Consider the following 20,729-nt stretch of genomic DNA (forward strand, 5'->3'; position numbering starts at 1 on the left):
CCAGCGGCTGCTCAGAGAGGAGGAGGGTCAGGGGAAGAGGACGTGTTGCCTCCTCCCGGGATCGCCAGACAGTTCCCGCGCGTGGGCGAGACACCCGGACCCTGCCCCTGCGGGCTTCGGGACTACAATTCCCAGAGGAGGCGAGGTTGGGAGGCGCCCGACGTCGGTCGTGGAGGCTGCTGGGAATCGTAGTCCCAGCCTCCAACTTTGGGAGCCGTTGGTGGGAAATTCTGTAAAGATCCCAACCACCCTTTTTACCGACGGAGAGATTGAGGCTCAGAGACCCGAGAGGATACTGATTTTAGCGAGGCCCTCTTCTCGTCTTGGGGGCGGGATTTGTGAGTCTCCCCCAGACTCTATAACCTTCTACCTCTTTGGTGGCGTCCAAATCTTCTTTCAAGAAGGGGGAAACTGAGCCTGGAGGAGTGGGGCAGGGACTCAGGAGTTCATCTCCTGCAGCCACAGCGAGGTAAGAGTCTGGATTCTATTTACGATTTACGTAGCCAGGTCACCCTTGGCCTTTCGACCTTCCTGTCTGTGAAATGGACTTTGGGTCAATACAAATGGGAACGTACCCATCTACGTCCTGCCCCTCCGGGACTACAAGTCCCAAGGTGCTCGAGGCGACCCCGGCTCCCCCTGCCCTCCGGGACCCGCCTCCCTCCGGTCCGAGTCACGTTGTCTAACCTGTTCCCGGCGCCTGCCCCGCCCCGTCCTCCGCTCCCCGCAGCCGGAGCCGGAGCCGGAGGAGGACCCCTGGTGCCAAGATCTGCCCCGGATCCGTGAGTTACACCCCCCCACCAGGGGTTCAGCGGCCCCGGTGGAGCCCGACACTGGCGTCCCTGGGAGGGTCGGGAGGAGACAAGGACGCCAGGTCCCAGGGCGGAGCTGGGGGACTCCAAGAACGTTAAAAGCTAGAACTTGGATGCCAGATATACTGGGCAGAAGGAAAAGGGGCTCGGATGCCTGAGTTCTTGGAATGGAGGGCTCAGACACCTTGGTCCCGGGGAGACGTTCGGAAACGTCGGGACGTTTCAGTCCCTCGAAATGGGGGCTCTCGGACGCCTGAGTCCTTGAGTAGAACTGGGGTATTAGATCTCTTGGGGAGAAATGGGAGACTCGGACTGCTGGGGCTCTGGAATGGGCGGCCATCCCTACCACCCTTCAGCTGCCTTTTCGACCGAGCCTTTAGGTCTCCGAGCAGAATTAGGGGTGGGGTGGGGATAGTGGAACCCGGGTTCCTGAAATGAAGCAGAACAAACACCCAGGGTCCCTCTGGAGGCTGTGTCCCGCCATTCCCCCCACTTTCTGGCTCTGGGGCCGGGGCCAAGGTGGCAGGAGGGGAGTGGGACAGATCTCCAACCTCCCCTGTGCTGCTGCGCGATCCCCAACATGTCATTAACCGGGGCGTCAGACCTGCCTAAGCAGAGGAGTGACCTCCGTCCCAGGGCGCCCCCTGGCGGGGGCGGGGAACCTCCTATTGTCCCATAAAGGGGGGAGATATCTGGGATTTGCAAAGGGCATTCTAGAATCCAGGGCAGAATTCCAGAAGGTGGGGTTGGATTCTGGGGGGCTTGCATGGATGGCACAATACAGCCATTACACAGAGAGGACGGAGGTAAACTGAAGCTTAGGGGTCACACTGGCAGCAGAGTTGAGGGTCAGGATTTGCCCTCCCCCTTCCTCAGCCACCCTCTGGGCGTCGGGATACCATCCAGTCCCACGGGATTTTCTGACTCACTTCTTTCCTAGGGCTCCTGGCCCTGACCCTGAGGTGAAAAATGTCACCTCCACTCCCATCTGTCTGACCTGAGGTAGTGTGGGAGATAAGGGAGGATAGAGGCTAATTCTGGAGGTGTGTGTCTGTCCTTGAAGCTGGGGGAGGGCAGGGCTTGGCACCTCCCTCCGCCCGACTCCCCCTTCTCTCCATCCCCATGAGTCATGTGAAGGGATTAAACAAGGGGTGGGGCAGGGGGTTCTGGTGAGAGGGAAGAACTTCCTAATGTCTGGGCTTGAAGGGCATTTGGTGGTAGCCTGAGATGAAATAAAAAATAATAACTGTGGCTGCCAAGACAGAGCTCACAGCGTGCCAGGCTCAGGGCTGGCAGGTAATGGATGGTTCCCATTGTCTACAGAAGTCTCCGGCAACTGCCCAAAGGTCTCACTTCCATTGAGGTTTGCTGAGCCCAGCCCAGGGAATGACTTCTTTCTCGTCCAATGGGGAAACTGAGGCTGGAGTGCGGGCACAACGCACACCCTAGGCTTTTGCCACCTTCTGTCTGGAATCTTCCAGGGATTCCTATGCCCTGGAATGGGCCAGCACTGGGGATGGCTAGAACTCAGGAAAGCAGGGGAGAATTTAGCATTCTGAGATCCAAGGGCTGAAGTCAAGATTCCAGGGGTTAAAGCTCAGGGCTTTTAGAATCTCAGAAAGATTTGAAAGGGCTGTTTTGGAGGAAAAAAATTACTTTGGCTTTGAGCCCTCAGTCTGTTCCAGGCCTGGGAATTAGGAATCTTATACGTGTGAACTTTATTTTGTACGCTTCCCTGTTCTAAACTCTATACATAAATTATGTCATTCAAACCTCACACTTCTTTGAGGTGAAGGTATTAATTCCCCCATTATACACACAAGGAAACTGAGGCACAGAGAAGCTGAATAGGCGAAGGTAGAGATTTAAAGAGGGGGAAGGCCCTAGCTCATTTCACAGACGTCCACAGAGCGGGGAAACCAAGTCCCAGACAGGGTGGAGCCTCTCCCAACGTCTGTCTATGTGGACAGAGCTGGGGGATTCCAATCTGGGTATTCCCAAACCAGCCTGGCGCTCTGACCCTGTTCCTACTCAGGATGATTCCTCCAGGAACCCCCCGCCCCTGATTTTTAACCCCAAAGAACCTGACTGGGGTGCAGAAGATGCCGGGGAGGGAGACCTAAGGGCGGAGGAGAGGGGAGCCCGGCGGAGAGGACGTGGGGGTGGAGGACAGGGGCCTGGAGCAGAGGCGCGGCCCCCGCCACCCTTGACCCCCCGCCGGGCCCCCGCTCCCCTGCCGCGGGAGGTGCGGCACCTGCCCGGGCCCGCCCCGCATTCCCCTGCTCTGAGCTCAGGAGCTGTCCGTCCGCCCCCCTGCGGTCGGGCCGTGACCTGGAGCGTCCCCTGGCGGCCCTGACGCCCGTTTCGCGCGCCTCAGACCCGGGACGGGCCCACGCCTAGCCTTGGCATTTCCTTAGACCCAGAGGATGTCAGCGTCTTAGAATTTGGGGATCATGAAATCCCCAAAAGAACCATTCGCTACCAGAATGCTGGCCCTGGAGGTAGCATAGATTTTTCATTTTTATATTTTAACGAACACAGACGGTTTCCTGTGTATCTCTGAGATTCTAATGCGGGGTCTTGCCTGGACCAGGGATCGAACTCTGTGCCCCCTGCAGTGAGAGCTCAGAGTCTTAACCACTGCACCGCCAGGGAAGTCCCCTATAGTCTCTACTTGTTGAGGCCTCAATTCTCAGAGCCTTGATTCCTCTTGCACCTTCTGGCCAGTTGGATCGTCACAACTGTCCTCTGAGGTAGACTGCTATTTATCCTCATTTTACAGATCAGGAAACTGAGGCAGTCTGGTCAGGTGGGACAATGGTGCCACCAGATTTGAACCCTCCTTAATTGTGCGTTTAGCAACTCCACTGTACCAGACATTCACCTAGACTTTTAGGACTTCGGAATCCTGGGATAGATAGAACTCAGTGCAGGAAGACAGAGAAATCTAGGCTAGCCAAAGGGGAGGATTCTAGAATGTTCCAAAGATAGAATCTGGGACTGAGAACTCTGAAACAATAGACTCTCAAGTCGAGGGTTTTAGCCTCTATCGAAATTTAATTACAACCTCGAGGCCCTTATAATTTCAGAATCTAGGCCTCTTAGAGATTGAGGAGGCCTCTCAGAATAGCTGATTTGCCTCCTCCTTTCACAATTGGGGAAACTGAGGCCCGAGGAGTGGAGGGGACTCTTAGCCCAAGGTCACACAATCCTAACACACCCAAATGAGCCACCAGCCCCAACAGGTTCTGTTCCGAGGCTTCCCAGACTGAGGCCAGAATCAGCATGCCCCAGCCTGCCCTGCTGCCCACGCCTGCACCCCAAGTCAAAGCTAAGTGGTCGGTTGATGTAGTGGGGAGGTGGCAGAGCTGGCGGGTGTGGTGGCTACCATGGAGATGGGCGTGGTGCTGGCCTGACTAGTTCCTGGTGGCTTGGCTCCTTCCCACTGTGTTGGCGGCCACAGTGGCCCAGCCATCCCTGGCCAACTCCCTGTTCTTCCTGTTGACGCCGGGTCTGTGTGAACACGCTGAGTCTCCTCTGGATGGGGACTCTGGGAAGAGAGAGCTGAGTGGTCCCCGTCCTCTGGAGCCCCTCCAGACTGACGAAGATGCCCCAGAATAACAAGTTAGGTACAGGTGTGAAACCTAGTATGCCGACTTCTTGCAGGGTGACCTGGAACAAATGTTTCTGAGCCCCACTTTCTTTTTCTGCCATGGAGATTTTGATCATGGGATAAGGTATTAGCTGTAAAGCACTTGGCACAGTTCTAGGGGGCAGTGTTCTCTCAATAAATGGTTGTTTTATTTCATTATACCCTCGGGTAACTAGCAAAGGTCCTGGCACATAGTAGGCAGCACCGTCATTATTTTTGAAAAGATCCCCAGCATCTAGCAGTGTCTCTTGGTCCCTAGTAGGCATTCAGTAATTGATAGTTATTATTATTGCAGCCTCTGTTCACTATAATGTCTGTCACATAGTAGGTGGTCAATGGATAATTGTTGAAGGAATGATCACGTCTTATTAGGGCTGAGATAGAGAGATGGAGTAGGAGCCACGTAAAGAGAGTGAATTGTCCTTAGCCTTCCTGGAGGGCTTCGCAGGAGTTGGCGTTTCCCAGCAGGGGAGGTGGTGGGTCATAGCGCTTCCAGTGGAAGGAAGGAGGAGAGTAAAGGCCCCGTCCCGCTCCTCAAGGCCCCAGGTTCCCTGTGGGCGGGCTCTGAGCAGGCTCTCCCCCGCTCCCCCTCCCCAAACGCAGGCGCCCCGCTGCGGCCAGCCGGCACCATGGACAGCGAGGCGTTCCAGAGCTCGCGGAACCTTCTGGACCTGAACTTCCAGTGTGAGCTGGGGTAGGGGGCGGGGCTTGGTGGGGCGGGGCCCTCGGGGCGGGGCTGGGGGGGGAGCCTGGGCCCTGCCCAGAAATCCGGGTCCTCACTGCTACTACCGGCCGCCCAGCTCTAGCCGCGAAGCACATGGACCTGAAGAATACGGAGCTGGACACGGCGGCGGCCAAGGTGGACGAACTGACCAAGCAGTTGGAGTCGCTGTGGTCAGACTTGCCGGCGGCGTCTCTTGGCTCGCAGGCCAGAGCGCCGGCTAGGGTGAGCCTGCTGGCCCTGGTCCCCACCCGAGCCCCCAAAGTCAGGTTCTTTCCTCCAGGAGTTCAGGCAAGCCTGTCCCATGGGGCTGTGCAGGCTGTGGGCTATTTAAAGCTACTTGTGGGATTAGTGGAAGTGGGGATCAGTGGAAGTGGACGTCTGTCAGGACCCTCGGAAGAAAAGGGTTTTTTTCTAAGCGGCACAAAGGCACTATACATGCGAGCCCCAGCCCTGATTGCAGGGCTCCCTATGCCTGAATCTCTAGCTCCGTCCAACTCTCCAGGGTTGATTTTCGATCACCTCTATTGACCTACCAACCCTCTACTATTGTCTCCTTTGACCCCTCAATGTCCCGACCTCCCTACAGCTGTCCCGGTACAGCCTCAGCCCTGTCCCCGAGCCCTTGGGCTGCCGCGGGTCTCCCCGGAAGGCGACCACCGACGGCGCAGACATCTCGTTCGGACGCTCCGAGAGCGCCCCGGCTCTGCTCCCCTACAGCTCGCTGTCCCCTAAGGGCCGGCCGTCGTCACCGCGCACCCAGTTCTACCTGCAGCCGGATGCCTACAGCAGCCTGGACCGCGCGCCCTCACCCCGGCCCCGCACCTTCGATGGAGCAGGCAGCCCCCACGGCCGTTCGCCCTCCCCTCGCCCCGGCCCGCTCAGACAGCAGGGTTCCCCCACGCCCTTTGACTTCTTGGCCCGTGCCCGCTCCCCCCGTGTCAGCCCCCTGGCCGAAGGGCCCCAGGCCTTCTTTCCTGAGCGCGGGCCCTCGCCTCGCATCCCGACCGCAGCCTACGATGCGCCGACTGCCTTTGGGAGCCCCCTGCTGGGCCCTGGCGTCAGCGCCTTCGCCCCACCTCTGCGCGCGCAAGGTGAACCAGGGGGCCGAACTTGGCGGGTGGGAGTGGCGCAAGGTCCGGGACCAGCTTCGGCCCCCCCCCCCGCCCGCCCCCCACATCCTCATGGGCAACCTCCCTGCAGACGACCTAACGCTTCGGCGGCGGCCCCCCAAAGCCTGGAACGAGTCTGACCTGGACGTGGCATACGAGAAGAAGTCCTCGCAGACAGCGAGCTATGAACGTGAGTGGTGTGAGGCCAAAGGAGTGGGGGACCCGGAGAGGCCTCCCCCAGACCCTAATGATTCCCGCCTCACAGGACTCGATGTCTTCGCGCGGCCTGCTTCACCAGGCCTGCAGCTGTTACCCTGGAGAGAGAGCAGCCTGGATGGGCTGGGGGCCCCCGGGAAGGTGAGGGGCCGGAGGAACTTGGGGAGGGGGCTGGTGGGCAAGGGTGGAGTCAGGGCTAGTCTTCCCCTCCTGGCTGCGCCCGCAGTTTCCGTACCCTTCCCCAGGCTCTTCCTTTATCCTGGATTTCCACCCCCTCCCTGACCGTCTTTCCTTTCCCTCCCTCTGTCTTCCCTCCCCTCCTTCTCTCCCTTCCCACCTTTTGCCTTTACCTCCCTCCTCCTTTCCTCCACTCCCTTATCATTCATTCCCTTATGCCTATCTCCTCCCACCTGAGCCCCTTCTATCTTCCTTCCTTCCCTCTTTCTCCCCCAGGACAACTTCACCAGTGCCACTCTGCCCCGCAATTACAAGGTCTCCCTTCTGACCAACGACAGGCGTTCTGATATTGACAGCTACCGCCGATCGCTGGGCTCCGCGGGCTCATCAGGCACTTTGCCCCGAAGCTGGCAGCCTGTCAGCCGCATCCCCATGCCTCCTACCAGCCCCCAGCCCCGAAGTGCCCCCCGCCATCGCCCCATCCCCCTCAGCATGATATTCAAGCTGCAGAATGCCTTTTGGGAGCACGGAGCCAGCAGGGCCATGCTCCCTGGCTCCCCCATCTTCTCTCGAGCTCCCCCGCCTAAGCTGCTTCCCCAGCCCCAGCTGCCTCCACAGTCCCAGCCACAATTACAGCCTCAGCCCCAGCTTCAAGCCCTTGCCCCCGTCCCCCAACCCCCCCAAGAGACTTGGTCCGCTGTGAGTGAAGGTGAGTCAGCAATGGGGGTTCCGGAGGGATGGGTGAAGGGAGGGCAGATGGCTGGGGACCAAACCAGCTTGGGGTCCCATCACAACCAAACACCTGTTTCCAGACATTGTCCCTGCAGAGAGCAAGGCCAGGTGAGCTTGGGGATTTGCTCAGGAACTAGGGATAGCACAGTGCTTAAGCATGGACCCTGGAGTCAGACTGGCTGGCTCCACACTGTGTGACCTTTGGCAAGTCAGTTAACCTCTCTGGACCTCAATTTCCTTAAGTGTAAAAGGTGAATAATGATAGACCCTACCTTACTGGGTTATGGTACTAGATTATTTAATGCATATAAAGTCCTTAAAATAGGGCCTGATGCATAGAAAGCCCTCAATAGCTATCATATTAATCATTATTAATAGTTTCTGGTGTGAGACCAGCGCAGGGCCTGGATTTAAGCAGAGTGGGTTTTGATCCCCTCTCTACCATTGACATGCTGTGTGACTGAGGATAATTTAATTAATCCATCTGCGCTTACATTTTCTCATCTGTGAAGAGAGATTAATAACATTTACTTCATAGATTACGATGGACAGTCAATGAAATCATGTATAAAATGATCATTGTAGGGCTTCCCTGGTGGCGCAGTGGTTGAGAGTCCGCCTGCCGATGCAGGGGACATGGGTTCATGCCCCGGTCCGGGAAGATCCCACATGCCGCAGAGCGGCTGGGCCCGTGAGCCATGGCCGCTGAGTCTGCGCGTCCGGAGCCTGTGCTCCGCAACAGGAGAGGCCACAGCAGTGAGAGGCCCGCATACAGAAAAAAAAAAAAATATATATATATATATATATATATATAAAATTGTATATTTCTACCTGCTTTAGAAGCTCTGACAGAAAGGCAAGAAACAGAGAGAAAAGACCAACAAGTACTAAGATTCTAGTCCCAGCAATTTTCTTTCTTTCTGTATTTATTTTTGGCTGCCTCGGGTCTTCCTTGCAGCGCGCGGGCTTTCTCTAATGAGAGCGAGCAGGGGCGGTGTGCGGGCTTCTCACTGTGGTGGCTTCTCTTATTCTGAGCCCGGGCTCCAGTAGTTGTGGCGCGTGGGCTCAGTAGTTGGGGCGCATGGGCTTAGTTGCTCCACGGCATGTGAGATCTTCCCGGACCAGGGATTGAACCCGTGTCCCCTGCATTGGCAGGCAGATTCTTAACCCCTGCGCCACCAGGGAAGTCCTCAGCAATTTTCTGCCTGAGATGTTAGGAGAGGAAATTCATACAATCTTAGAAAGTCAAGTTTATCATAATGGTAGGAGCAGAGATTCTGGAGTCAGATAGGACTGAGTTCAAATCCCAGCTGTGTGGCTTTAGGCAACTGATTTGCCTTCTCTGAGACTCAGTTTCCCTTTCTGTAATAATGAGATGTTAGCCATATCAACGTCACAAGGTAGTGGTGAGAGTTCAGTGATAGGCATGTAAAGCACGAGGCACATGCTAAGTGCTTGTTAAATGGGGGATGTCATAATTGTCTATTATTCACAACCCAGGGAAACTGTAGCCCAGAGAAAGCAAGGCACTGCCCTGAGGTCACACAGCAAATCAGGCATTTGCTGCAAGTCCTGGAAGTTGTGGGGAGGGAGTCTCTCGGGTCTCTTGGGACCCCTCCTTTGATGGGGCTCTTGCTCCTTCTAGGCTTCCCCAAACCTCCCACTGAGCTGGAGCCTGAGCCGGAGCTGGAGGGGCTGCTGACACCAGGGCTGGAGGCTGGTGATGCAGATGAAGGCGCTGTAACTCGGCCCCTTAGTCCCACACGGCTGCAGCCAGCACTGCCGCCCGAGGCACAGTCAGTGCCCGAGCTGGAGGAGGTGGCACGGGTGCTGGCAGAAATTCCACGGCCCCTCAAACGCAGGGGCTCCATGGAGCAGAGCCCTACTATAGCCCTGCCCCCCACCCACAAGAAGCAGTACCAGCAGATCATCAGCCGCCTCTTCCATCGTCACGGTGGGCCTGGGGGGCCCGAGCCTGAGCTGTGTCCCATCACTGAGGGGCCTGAGGCCAGGGCAGGGCCCCCTGCTCCAGCCCCACCAGCTCCCATACCACCTCCAGCCCCTCTCCAGAGCAGCCCACCAGAGCAGCCGCAGAGCATGGTAAGTAATAGAGGAGGAAACTGGGGTGTATGACTTAGCATATGGAAGCATCCCTTCCCTTTTAGGACGGAACCTGGAAATTGCATGCATCGCACCTGGCGCATTCCACTGGCCGGGAGCCCAGCTGCAAGGGAAGCTGAGAAATGCAGTTTTACATCTAAGTGTATCTGTGCTCAGAAGAAAGGGAGAACATATATGGAGGGGCATTCAGAAGTCTTGGCCACATCGAGATTTTCTCTGCTCCTCTCCAGTAACCTGTCCCCCCAGGGCTTCCCTTCAGGAATCTTAGAGTCTTCCAACCTGGAAATGACTTTGTCTTGGCATGACGGAGGGTTTATTCTGGGGTCTGAAAACCTGCCTGAATCAAGGCAGTCACCATTTCTCTCCCTAGCTGCCACAGCCTCTCATGTCCGCCTTCTCTGGGGAGCTGCTCTCTCCTCTTACACCTCAGCAAGCCTGTGCCATGGTTAGAAATGGCCCACCCGGCCCTGACTCAACATGACCTCTCAGTTCAAGTCCATGGTGTCCTCTGACTCTGGTCAGAGCTTCTTCCATTCAGATTTTCAAGAACAAGTCTCTGGTCTCTGAGGTTGTGGGTGTCGTGGTTAAGTGCACCAGTGGCAGAGCTAGGCTGCCTGGGTTCAAATCCCAGCTCCACAGCACTTATCGGCTGTGCAACCTTGGGCCAGACACATAGTCTCTCTGTGCCTCAGTTTCCTCATCTGTAGAATGGGGATGAAAATAAGCACAGGGTTGCTGTGAGGATTTCATACATGAATATAGTGCTTAGACTAGTGCCTGGCACTTTACTATTATTGTTATCATTTGACCAGGGGCTGGTCTCCTGCTGATCTTGCTCTGGTTTCTGCATCGTGGCTTGGAGGGAGCAGGCTGTAGTCACATGGAACAATCCTGATTGCTCAGTGTGGGTAGACAGATGTAGGAGAACAATGCTCAGAGAAGACGTGGGGGCCAGGTGGACCCCCACATGCGTATTCCCAGGCCCTCCTGAGGGTGGAGCCAAGAAATGTTGAGGCTCAGGATCTTGAAATCAAGAATGGAAGAATGACAGTGTCTTGAAATGGTCAAGTTGCCTCATTGCAGAATCACAAAGTTCTGGCCACAGAGAAACCTGAACGCTCACAGAATTCAAAAATTAAATTCTGACATCACAGACTCAGAAGAGTGAAATTTCAGAATTCCAGAACACTGAAGGTTTGCACAGGATCTTACAATTAAAAAGTTAGTAACACAAACCCTGGTTATTACTGATTCTTGAAGTCCCCAGAACTGAAAATTAAAGACTCATCATTTGAATCTTAAATCATAGATGAGTGCACGCATATGTTATAATACAGAATTTTATTTTAAGTGAACATTTTCCACTAGAAAGGAACACACAAACATAATAACTAGGAAGAAATAGATAAAAGTAGAATAAAGAGGCCCAAATAACAGCATTCAGAGAGAACCACGATTAACATTTTGAGTATTTCCTTCCAATCTTTTGGAATGAAATTCTCACCATGAAATATTCAAGTTCTCAATCATAGAATCTTGGGAATGCAACGTCCTGGGTCCTCAGCAATTTGAAATGGCACAACTTAGCATTTCTGGACTCACACATATTGGAAACTTAGCATCAGAGAATTTTTAAATGGGTGGCTCGTGGGATCTTCAAATTCCAGAATCTTGAAATCATTGACATCGAAGACCAGAATCACAAATGCTGTATGCTCAGAATAAGTGAATTTTGTAGGACACTTGAAAATCAAAAATAAGAAGGCACAAGGAATAATATGATAAATATTCTAATTTCCTAAATTACTAATTATCTCTTTAGAATAAATTTCTATAACTAAAAGTACATAATTTAAAAATATATATTCTAATTCCAAACATCTGAAATTAACACTTGGTAACATCTTGTCAGGTGTGCTTCCTAGCATTTTTTTTTTTAATACATAAAAGAAATGAAACTATGGATTGAATATCTGGCTTCCACAATCGTCAACCTCGTGGTCTCCAAGCTTCCTCTCAGGTCTCAGGGCCCAAGATTCCAAAATCACCCGATTCCCTGAGTGTTGCAGGGAACCTGAGGCTGTAGAACTGAGGGACCCTCCTTCCCATGGCCCTCTGGACTCAGGCTATGTGTACGTACGTTCCTGGGTTCCAATCTCAGCCCTGTCTAGTTGGATGACCTGGAGTGGCCGCCTGGTCCCTGAGCCTCTGTTTCCCCGCTCTGAGGAATGGGTATATTAGCAATCCCCGCCAAGCCACTGAAGCCCCGGTTCTGTCCCCCAGGAGATGCGCTCGGTGCTGCGGAAGGCCGGCTCCCCGCGCAAGGTCCGTCGCGCGCGCCTCAGCCCGCTCGTGCTGCTGCTGGACGCCGCGCTGACCGGGGAACTGGACGTGGTGCAGCAGGCGGTGAAGGAGGTGAGTGCTGCCGGACAGAAGGGCGGGCGGGGTGGGGGCGGCAGACGCTGGATAGCAGCCGCGGGACTGAGCCTCTCCGTCCCCCGGCTCGTCCAGATGAACGACCCGAGCCAGCCCAACGAGGAGGGCATCACCGCCCTGCATAACGCCATCTGCGGCGCCAACTACCCCATCGTGGACTTCCTAATCGCGGCGGGTGCCAACGTCAACTCCCCCGACAGCCACGGCTGGTGAGTCCTGACCTCGCGCGGCCGGCGTGGGGCGGGGAAGGCGCTGCGGGCCCCAGCGCGGCCTCTCACGCCTGCCTCCCTCGCCTAGGACACCGTTGCACTGCGCGGCGTCCTGCAACGACACGGCCATCTGCATGGCGCTGGTGCAGCACGGCGCGGCAATCTTCGCCACCACGCTCAGTGACGGCGCCACCGCCATCGAGAAGTGCGACCCCTACCGCGAGGGTTACGTCGACTGCGCCACTTACCTGGCAGGTGCGAGGCAGGGCTGAGGCGCCTCGGTGGGCGGGCTGGGCCACCTCTGGGGGAGGGCGTCGCGGGGACTGGGACGCCCAGCTGGTAGATGTTGGGCGGGGGAAGGCGGCAGACTGCGGCTCCTGAGAGAGGACGCGGGGGGCTGTACCAACCTTGTGGCAGCATCACCGAGGAGGGGCCGGCGGGATGGACCACCTGCAGGGGTGGGGCACTGGGCCTCCCACCTGGCAGGTGCAAGAAGGGTGTGTGGGCGCAGCAGACTGTGCCACCTTCGAGGGAGAGGGGGACAGGGGAACTGTGCCACGCAAGCTGGACACCTGTAGGGAGAAGAGCAGGTGTGGAGACTGCGCCGCTTTCTCATCCACGGGGGTGGGGAGTTGGACGTTCCAACTATACCATCTACCTGGCCTAGGGCTGGGCACATGGGCTGTGCTACCTGTGGGAAATACAGCACCACACAGGTGAGAGGTGAGCAGGCCATGGCTTCTGGGGAGGAGCTTGGGGACTCTTCCACTCCTAGTGAGACAGGAGGCTGTACCATATATCTCCGGTGGGGGGGGGGGTGCACATCACTTATATAGGTGATGGGAGGAACTAGGTAGGCCGTATCCTGGGGAAGTGCCTAGGGTCTGTAGCGCTCACCTGGAGGGGCCAACTCTATCATAAGGCGGGGTTGGGGACCTCAGAGAGTTGGGGTAAGGCAGGCTGTAGGACCTGGGGGTGGGCCAATGTATTTGGGAGGTGAGCCTGGAGGGACTACACGACAGCCTGCTGTGCTGTGGTAGAAAGTGGGTGGGAGCCGTGAGGCTGTAACACCTGCCTTAGTGGTGAGCAGCGGCAGGCCAGGACCGCTGGGGCGGGAAATAGACCGTCCACTGAAGCTTTGGGAAGGGGGATTGTGACTACCTTTGTCACAGGTAGATGAAGCCTACCAGTTTGTACCTCCTACCTGCCTGGACCTGGAGAGTTCTGTGAGGACGAAGTAGAGATTGAACAGCACACTTGCTGGGGGGGGAGGGGTGGTGGAGAGGAGGAGAAACTGGAACACGGTGGACTGAACCATTAAAGAGGGGGGAACATGGTGGACTGTACCATCTGGAAAGGGGGCTAAATCCTTGATGGGCTTAAAGGGGGGTTCGGGTGGCCTATACTATCTGGAAAATTATTACATCCTCTTTGAGACTATCTTTTGGGGAGGGGGCGCAGTGTGCACTGCACCATCTGGAAAGGGGGAGTTGGGACCACTTTGTGGGGAGCAGTAGGGCTGAACCATCTGAAGGAGGAGTTGAGTCATCTATGGAGACTGGACCACTTACGGGGGGGGTGGGGTGCAGACGACTGTACTTCTAGGAGTGATACAGGGACTTAACCAGATATAAATGGAAATGGGGACCACTGACCCTGCCTCGGGGGTTGGTGGGCCGGCTTGATGCACCCCAGTGTTTTAGAGACTGTCAGTCCTGGCAGCTGACTCCGGCTCAGGCCCCCCTCTCCAGACAGGGGTACACAACTTTTCAAGCGGCCCATTCCCCGAGGTGAGGCTGGCGCCAAATCTCAGGGTCTGTCCCTGTCCCCAGCGCGTCGTATCCCTGAGTGTTCCCGGCCCCCCTGAACCGGGCGCTGACGATCCCTGCGGTTTCATGTTTCAGACGTGGAGCAGAGCATGGGGCTGATGTACAACGGGGTGGTGTACGCTCTCTGGAATTACAGCGCTGAGTTTGGAGACGAGCTGTCCTTCCGCGAGGGCGAGTCGGTCACCGTGCTGCGGAGGGATGGGCCAGAGGAGACGGACTGGTGGTGGGCCGCGCTGCACGGCCAGGAGGGCTACGTGCCCCGTAACTACTTCGGGGTGAGCCCAGAAGCGATATTGTGAGGAAAGGGGTGATCCCACGGGGAAAAAGGGCAAGAGAGACAGTGCATTACATTGGGGAGGAGGGGAGGTCAGAAGAGTCCATTATCGGTTGTGGGGAGGTGAGGATGAGCCCATCATAATAACGGGGGAGGTAAGGGAGATCCCCTTTTAGTTAGGGGAGGAAGAGCCACTTACTGGTGGTACTTCGTGGGGTACTCACCAGTACTGCCTTCCTAGTGATTTGATTGGTTCGTGCTCAATCAAATATTTTTATTATTCCTAATATTCATGGGGAGGTAAAGAAGAATGTATTCTAGCCAAGGGGAGTCATGACGAATCCCATCTTGGTGATGGGGGCAGTTAAAGAATCGTGTATTACAGGCCTGGAAGCTTTTGTTACACTGCATTGGGCAGGGTGAGGAAGAATCCATTAATAAAATCGCGGTAGAACTGAGGGAGATGCTACTAGGTTAGGGGAGGAGACCAGGAAGATCCCATTATATTCCTGGGAGAGAAGACGATTCCTTTAATTGGGGAATAGGTGGAGGTGGGTCCCAACCAGGCAGCCATGGTGGTAGGGAGAGGCGGGCGTCTTTTTTATGGCCGTATGGGAGACTCGGAAATACGCCATTTCATCAAGCCGGCTGCTGATGGGAAGGCTCCAGCTGGTGCTTGCAGCTGACAGGGGACTCTGGTGTGGTTTGGGAGATACTGAGAGGGTCCATTAGGAAGGGATGGGAGGATGGAGACAGTCCACGTGTTTGGGGGTGGATCAGGTGACTGTATTAAGTTTGGGGTGGAATGAAGGGGTGGGAGCTCCTGGTGTCTGAAGAGCCTGTCTTCCCTCAGCTCTTCCCCAGGGTGAAGCCGCAGAGGAATAAGGTCTAGCTGGAGAGAAGGACTTTTCGAAGGGAGACAGGAGAAAGCAGCAGCTGCCTTCATTCCAGAACTCCTCCTCCCTTACTGCTGCATCTCTCTGCGCCCCCAATCCTTGCAGGGACGAGGTCCTTGCCAACACCTCTCTGCTTCTCTGGAAGCCCTGGGGAGAAGGAGAACCCCAGCCTTAAATTTAGAAAACTGCCTTAGCTGTGGGAGGTTGTGGTGGGGCTGGGAATCACTGGGGGCAAGAGAGACCCCCCCCCACCATCTGCCAAGTCACATCCTGTCCAAAGTGCCTCCTGCTCCTACTGCCCCCCCCCACCCCCGCTGAAAAGCAAGGCAACCCACCATCCCAGCGGAGCCTGGAGTGGGTCACCGCCACTGGATTTTCCCAGGAGTCACCTCCGCCACTATCTCTACCAACAGCCTTCAGGGGCCAGGTGAGGCATATTAGTCTCTATCAGCATCCCTGCCCCCTCTCTCCCCAGTCAAGTGCCTTTACACAGTGCCAGTTTTATAACAGAATGGGGACGTTTTTCATTATAAATAAAGGTAGTTTGCACAGAAATTGACTTCCGTCTCTTCGAACTCCATTCTGACTTAATAATTCTCCTCATTGTTACTATTTTTGGTAAACCAGTCTTAAAGTAGCCCCTTTGGAAGGAATTTCCCTCATGTGAATCCAATCCTTCCTCTTTCAAATATGCCTGCTTTTTTTTTTTTTTTTTTTTTGTAGTGTCTTGACCTTTTTTTCATGTTTTGGATTCTTCTTTTTAAGCGTCCTTAAGCTTAAAGACATAAAATGTCTGCTAATTCTATCATCTGAAGTTTGGTACCATCTCCTCCTGTCGTTTGGTGTGTCCGCTGGCTCTCACTCATGGTGGCTTGTTTCCTCATGTGTATTGAAATTATGCATTGTGAGAGCATCTTCAACAGGGCTTTATCTACTGGAAATCCATGTGGACTTTTTGAGGGTCTGACCCTGAAGAGTGATTTTCCTTTGCTTCTTCTCCACTTTTTTATTTCATAAACTCCCCCTTGAGGATTTTTGACAAATCAGAAGCCTTTCTCTCTTCTGATTTGTGTTTCTTTACCAATCATAAAACTTCAATATTGTCATTGTCTGCAGTGTCCAAAACAACTCACGTGGGAATTTTAATTATTTTTAATTAATTTAAATTAAATAAAAATTAAGGATTCAATTCCTCAGTCACACTAGCCACTTTTCAAGTGCTCAGTAGCTACACGTGGCTACCATTTTGGACAGTGCAGATAGAGAACATTTTCATCATACCAGAAAGTTCTATTGAGTAAAGCTGATATACATTTCCATCATCCAGAAGTTCCATCGTGCCTCTTCGCAGTCAATATACGCATGTCTCCTCCCCATAAGGGGTAGCCACTTGTATCACTGCCGATTAATTTTCATGAATACACTTTAAAAATCAAACGGTACTGGTACTAAGATATTTGTAATGAAGAAAAACAGTCCTCCTGCTACCTCTCCCTACTCCCGTCTGCTTTCCAGAGGCCACCACTTTCAACTGCTATAGCTGTTTCCTCTGGTATTTTCTTGTATATTTCTAAATATGCTGGCATTGCTATTTCTTGATTTCTCAATTTTAGACATTCTCTACTGATTTCCTGGTATAGTAGATGAGGTTCGAGGTCTATTCATCTGACTCTACTTTCCCTCTCCTCAATGAAATCATAATTTTTATATCAATCAATAGTTTTTTAAATGTTGTGATATGTAAATATGTTTTCACTGCAGAGCCATGCAGTATATTAGAATTTTCTCTTCACAAATTTCTAAATTTTTGAGAATTAAATTTACCTTTGTCACTTGCTTAATTTTATTTGCACCTATACTTAATCTTTTTCAAATGTTCCATGGAATCGTCCGTATTACTAACAGCTCACTCAAGCTTTTTTTCCTCCCTCCTAAAGTCCTCTCTCCTACTTGAATGTGGACTTGATGCTTTCTAGGCCTACACTAAGCTATCCTGGACTTCCCTGTGTTGGATATTGTTTCCTCGATTCCATGTCTATCTTTCTTTGTTGACTCTTCATTTTGCTGGAGCACATGCTCCAGTCGTTCCCTTAAAAGGGAGAGGAAGAGGTAAAGATTTTTGAGTTCTTGCATGGCTTAATAGATCTTCATTTTATCCTCCAACTTTATTATAGTTTGGCTGGGTATAAAATTCTAGGTTGGAAATTTATGTATCCCTTGTCACTCAAATCTATTTTCTTCCTAAGTCGGAATGCAAGTTTGGATAACAAAGGAAACCTGTTTGTTTGTTTTTTTCTCCCCTCAGATTTGTTTTCATTCTCCCTCTGCTTTGAACTTGTATTTGACTTGCTTTATTCTGGAAGCTTTTGGGATCTTCTCACTTTCTCTGGTTCTGAAATTTCATGAGGATGTGCCTCACTGTAGCTTTTATTCATTAATCATTCTGACCCTAAGTCTGTCCTTTCAATCTGGAGACTCATAGCCTTTGGTTCTGGGAAATTTTCTTGTATATTTTTGTGTTGGTTTCTTTGTGTGTGTGTGTGTTGGTTTCTTTGTTTTCTTGCCCTCTTTTTCTGGAATTTTTATAATTTGGATGTTGAATCTTCTGGTTTGAGCTTTCAGTGTTCTTATCTTTTCACCACTATTTTCCATCTCTGTTAATTTTCCCCTTTCTAGGAAATTTCCTTGACTCTATCTTCTAATCCTTTTATTAAAATTTATGTTTCATCGGGGCTTCCCTGGTGGCGCAGTGGTTGAGAGACCGCCTGCCGATGCAGGCGACGCGGGTTTGTGCCCTGGTCCGGGAAGATCGCACATGCCGCAGAGCGGCTGGGCCCGTGAGCCATGGCCGCTGAGCCTGCGCGTCCGGAGCCTGTGCTCCGCAACGGGAGAGGCCACAACAGTAAGAGGCCCACGTACCACAAAAAGAAGGAAAAAAAAAAAAAAAAGAAAATTTATGTTTCATCTATTATTTTGAATTCCAAAGGACTCTTTCTTATTATTTAATTATTCATTTTTCATAGCCTCCAGTTCCTATTTTATAAATGTGATATCATCTATTATCTTGCTAGGTATTTTTTATAGTATTTTAGTTACAGGTGTTTTTGTGTTTGTTTTGTAGCTTACTTTTTTTTCCTGTGTAATCTTTGTTTCTTCTGGGCTTCTTTATTTTGTATGTGTTTACACTAGTCTGATCTCTCTTTTGCATAACAGAGATAGGTTCGTTTCCCATTACTGCTATAACAAATTATCACAAACTTAGTAGGTTAAATAACACAAATTTATTGTCTTTTAATTCTGGGGGTCCGAAGTCTGAAACAGGTCTCAGTGGGCTAAACTCAAGGTGTTGTCAGGGCCATGTTCTACTGGGGGGAATCTGTTTCCTTGCCATTTCCAGTTTCTAGAGGTTGCCTATATTTCTACCAACAGTCTGTTTATGATGATTTAGTGTTCCCTAAGATTATAGAGATTTACTCTACCTTACTCCTCTGAGTTCCTTCTGAGTCCTCACCAGCAGAATTGCTAACACTCATATTTCTACAAATGGTCTGCAAGGCTATCTAGGCTTTTCCCATCATCTTTTCAACATTGTTCCAGCCTCTGCCCATTGTCCAATTCCAAATCCACTTCCACATTTTTAGGTATTTGTTACAGCAGCACCTCACTTCCAGTACCAAAATCTGCACTAGCTTCCTTTCGCTGCTTGTAACAAATTGTCACAAACTTGGAGGCTTAAACAATACAAATTTATTATCTTACCATCTGGAGGTCAGACATCTGAAATGGGTCTCACTGAACTAAAATCCAGGTGTCAGCAGGGCTGAGTTCCTTTCTGGAGACTATGGGAAAGAAGCCCTTGCCTTGCCGTTTCTAGTTTCTAGAAGCTGGCTGTATTCCTTGGTTCATGGCCCCCTTCTGTCTTCAAAGCCAGCTCTTGCATCAGTTCCATCTCATACTTCCATTGTCACAGCTTTATCTCTTGACTCCTGGCCCTCCTGGCTCCCTCTTTCACTATGGCTACACTGGACCCATCCAGATAATCCAGGATAATCTCCCCATCTCAGAATCTTTAACTTAGTCACATTTGCAAAGTCCTTTTTGCCACATAAGGTAGCAAAGGAGAACAAGTAAACAAGGAGACAGGACTTCCCTGGTGGCGCAGTGGTTAAGAATCCACCTGCCAATGCAGGGGACATGGATTCGATCCCTAGTCTGGAAAGATCCCACATGCTGCGGAGCAACTAAACCCGTGCGCCACAACTACTGAGCCTGCACTCTGGAGCCCGTGAGCCACAACTACTGAAGCCCACACACCTAGAGCCCATTCTGCACAACAAGAGAAGCCACCGCAATGAGAAGCCCGCGCACCGCAACGAAGAGTAGCTCCTGCTCGCCGCAACTAGAGAAAGCTCGGGCGCAGCAAAGACCCAATGCAGCCAAATAAATAAATAAAATTTAAAAACAAAACAAACAAACAACAAAAAAAAACCCAAGCAGGGCTTCCCTGGTGGCGCAGTTGTTGAGAGTCCGCCTGCCGATGCAGGGGACACGGGTTCGTGCCCCGGTCCGGGAAGATCCCACATGCCGCGGAGCGGCTGGACCCGTGAGCCATGGCCGCTGAGCCTGCGCGTCTGGAGCCTGTGCTCCGCAACGGGAGAGGCCACAGCGGTGAGAGGCCCGCGTACCGCAAAAAAAAAAAAAAAAAAAAAAAAAAAAAAAAAAACCAAGCAGACAGAAGTCCCTGCTCTCAAATTCAAATAGTATCTGGAACTTTGATTATATTAAGCAATTATTATTCCTTTTTTTGAGATGTGCTATGATATTATGGTTATGTTTTTACAAAGAGTCTTTACTTTTAGAGCTACATTCTGAAATACTGATGGATGAAATGATATGATGTCTTGGATTTGCTTCAAAATAATCAACTGGTGGGAGGGGAAGTGGTTGGGGTGTAGATGAAACAAGATCAGCCCTGAGTTGAAGATTGATAAAGCTTCATGTAGCTGAGGCTTCGTTAGACTATTCTCTCAACTTTTGTATCCATTTGAAATTGTCCCTAATAACCGGTGATAAAATGCCCCTGGTTTTGTAGAGCCGACATTCTAGTGGAAGAGACAGACAATAAACAAAATGATAAGCAAGAACTATATTCTGTCAGATGCTGATCGCTGCTATGGAAAAAACTAAAGCAGAAGTGGATATATTGCGCCTGATTGGAAGTGTATTCATTCATTTCCTCTGGCTACCGTCACAAATGACCCCAAACTCAGTGGCTTAAAACAACACACATTTATTTTCTTACAATTCGTAAAATCAGAAGTCTGAGGTTAGTTTCACTGGGCTGAAACCAAGGTGCTGGCAGGGCTGCACTCCCTCCAGAGGCTGTAGAGAAGAATCAATTTCCTTGTCTTTTGCAGCTTCTAGAGCTGCATTCTTGACATTCCTTGGCTCGGCCCTCTTCCTCCAACTTCAAAGCCCACAGCGAGACATCCTGCTTCAGTGTAGCTTTGCCTCTGTTTCTGTCCTGCTGTCAAATCTCCCT

The 20,729-nt window shown here is 52.2% G+C and overlaps 1 protein-coding gene across 1 annotated transcript; it reads left to right on the forward strand.

Moving 5' to 3' along the window:
• The first annotated feature begins 726 nt into the window (after nucleotides 1–726).
• On the forward strand, nucleotides 727–15,734 carry PPP1R13L (protein phosphatase 1 regulatory subunit 13 like). The gene is made up of 13 exons (XM_082677694.1): nucleotides 727–782; nucleotides 5,068–5,148; nucleotides 5,265–5,410; nucleotides 5,775–6,279; nucleotides 6,389–6,487; nucleotides 6,563–6,654; nucleotides 6,967–7,399; nucleotides 9,068–9,522; nucleotides 11,827–11,958; nucleotides 12,055–12,188; nucleotides 12,277–12,443; nucleotides 14,093–14,292; nucleotides 15,145–15,734. Exons 2-13 carry the CDS (start codon nucleotides 5,094–5,096, stop codon nucleotides 15,181–15,183), a joined length of 2,457 nt encoding a protein of 818 aa, XP_082533820.1. The 5' UTR covers nucleotides 727–782; nucleotides 5,068–5,093; the 3' UTR covers nucleotides 15,184–15,734.
• The last annotated feature ends 4,995 nt before the right edge of the window (nucleotides 15,735–20,729 follow it).

This window comes from Grampus griseus, assembly GCF_964374135.1.
Source record: "Grampus griseus genome assembly, chromosome: 19".
Classification (NCBI taxonomy): Eukaryota; Metazoa; Chordata; class Mammalia; order Artiodactyla; family Delphinidae; genus Grampus; species Grampus griseus.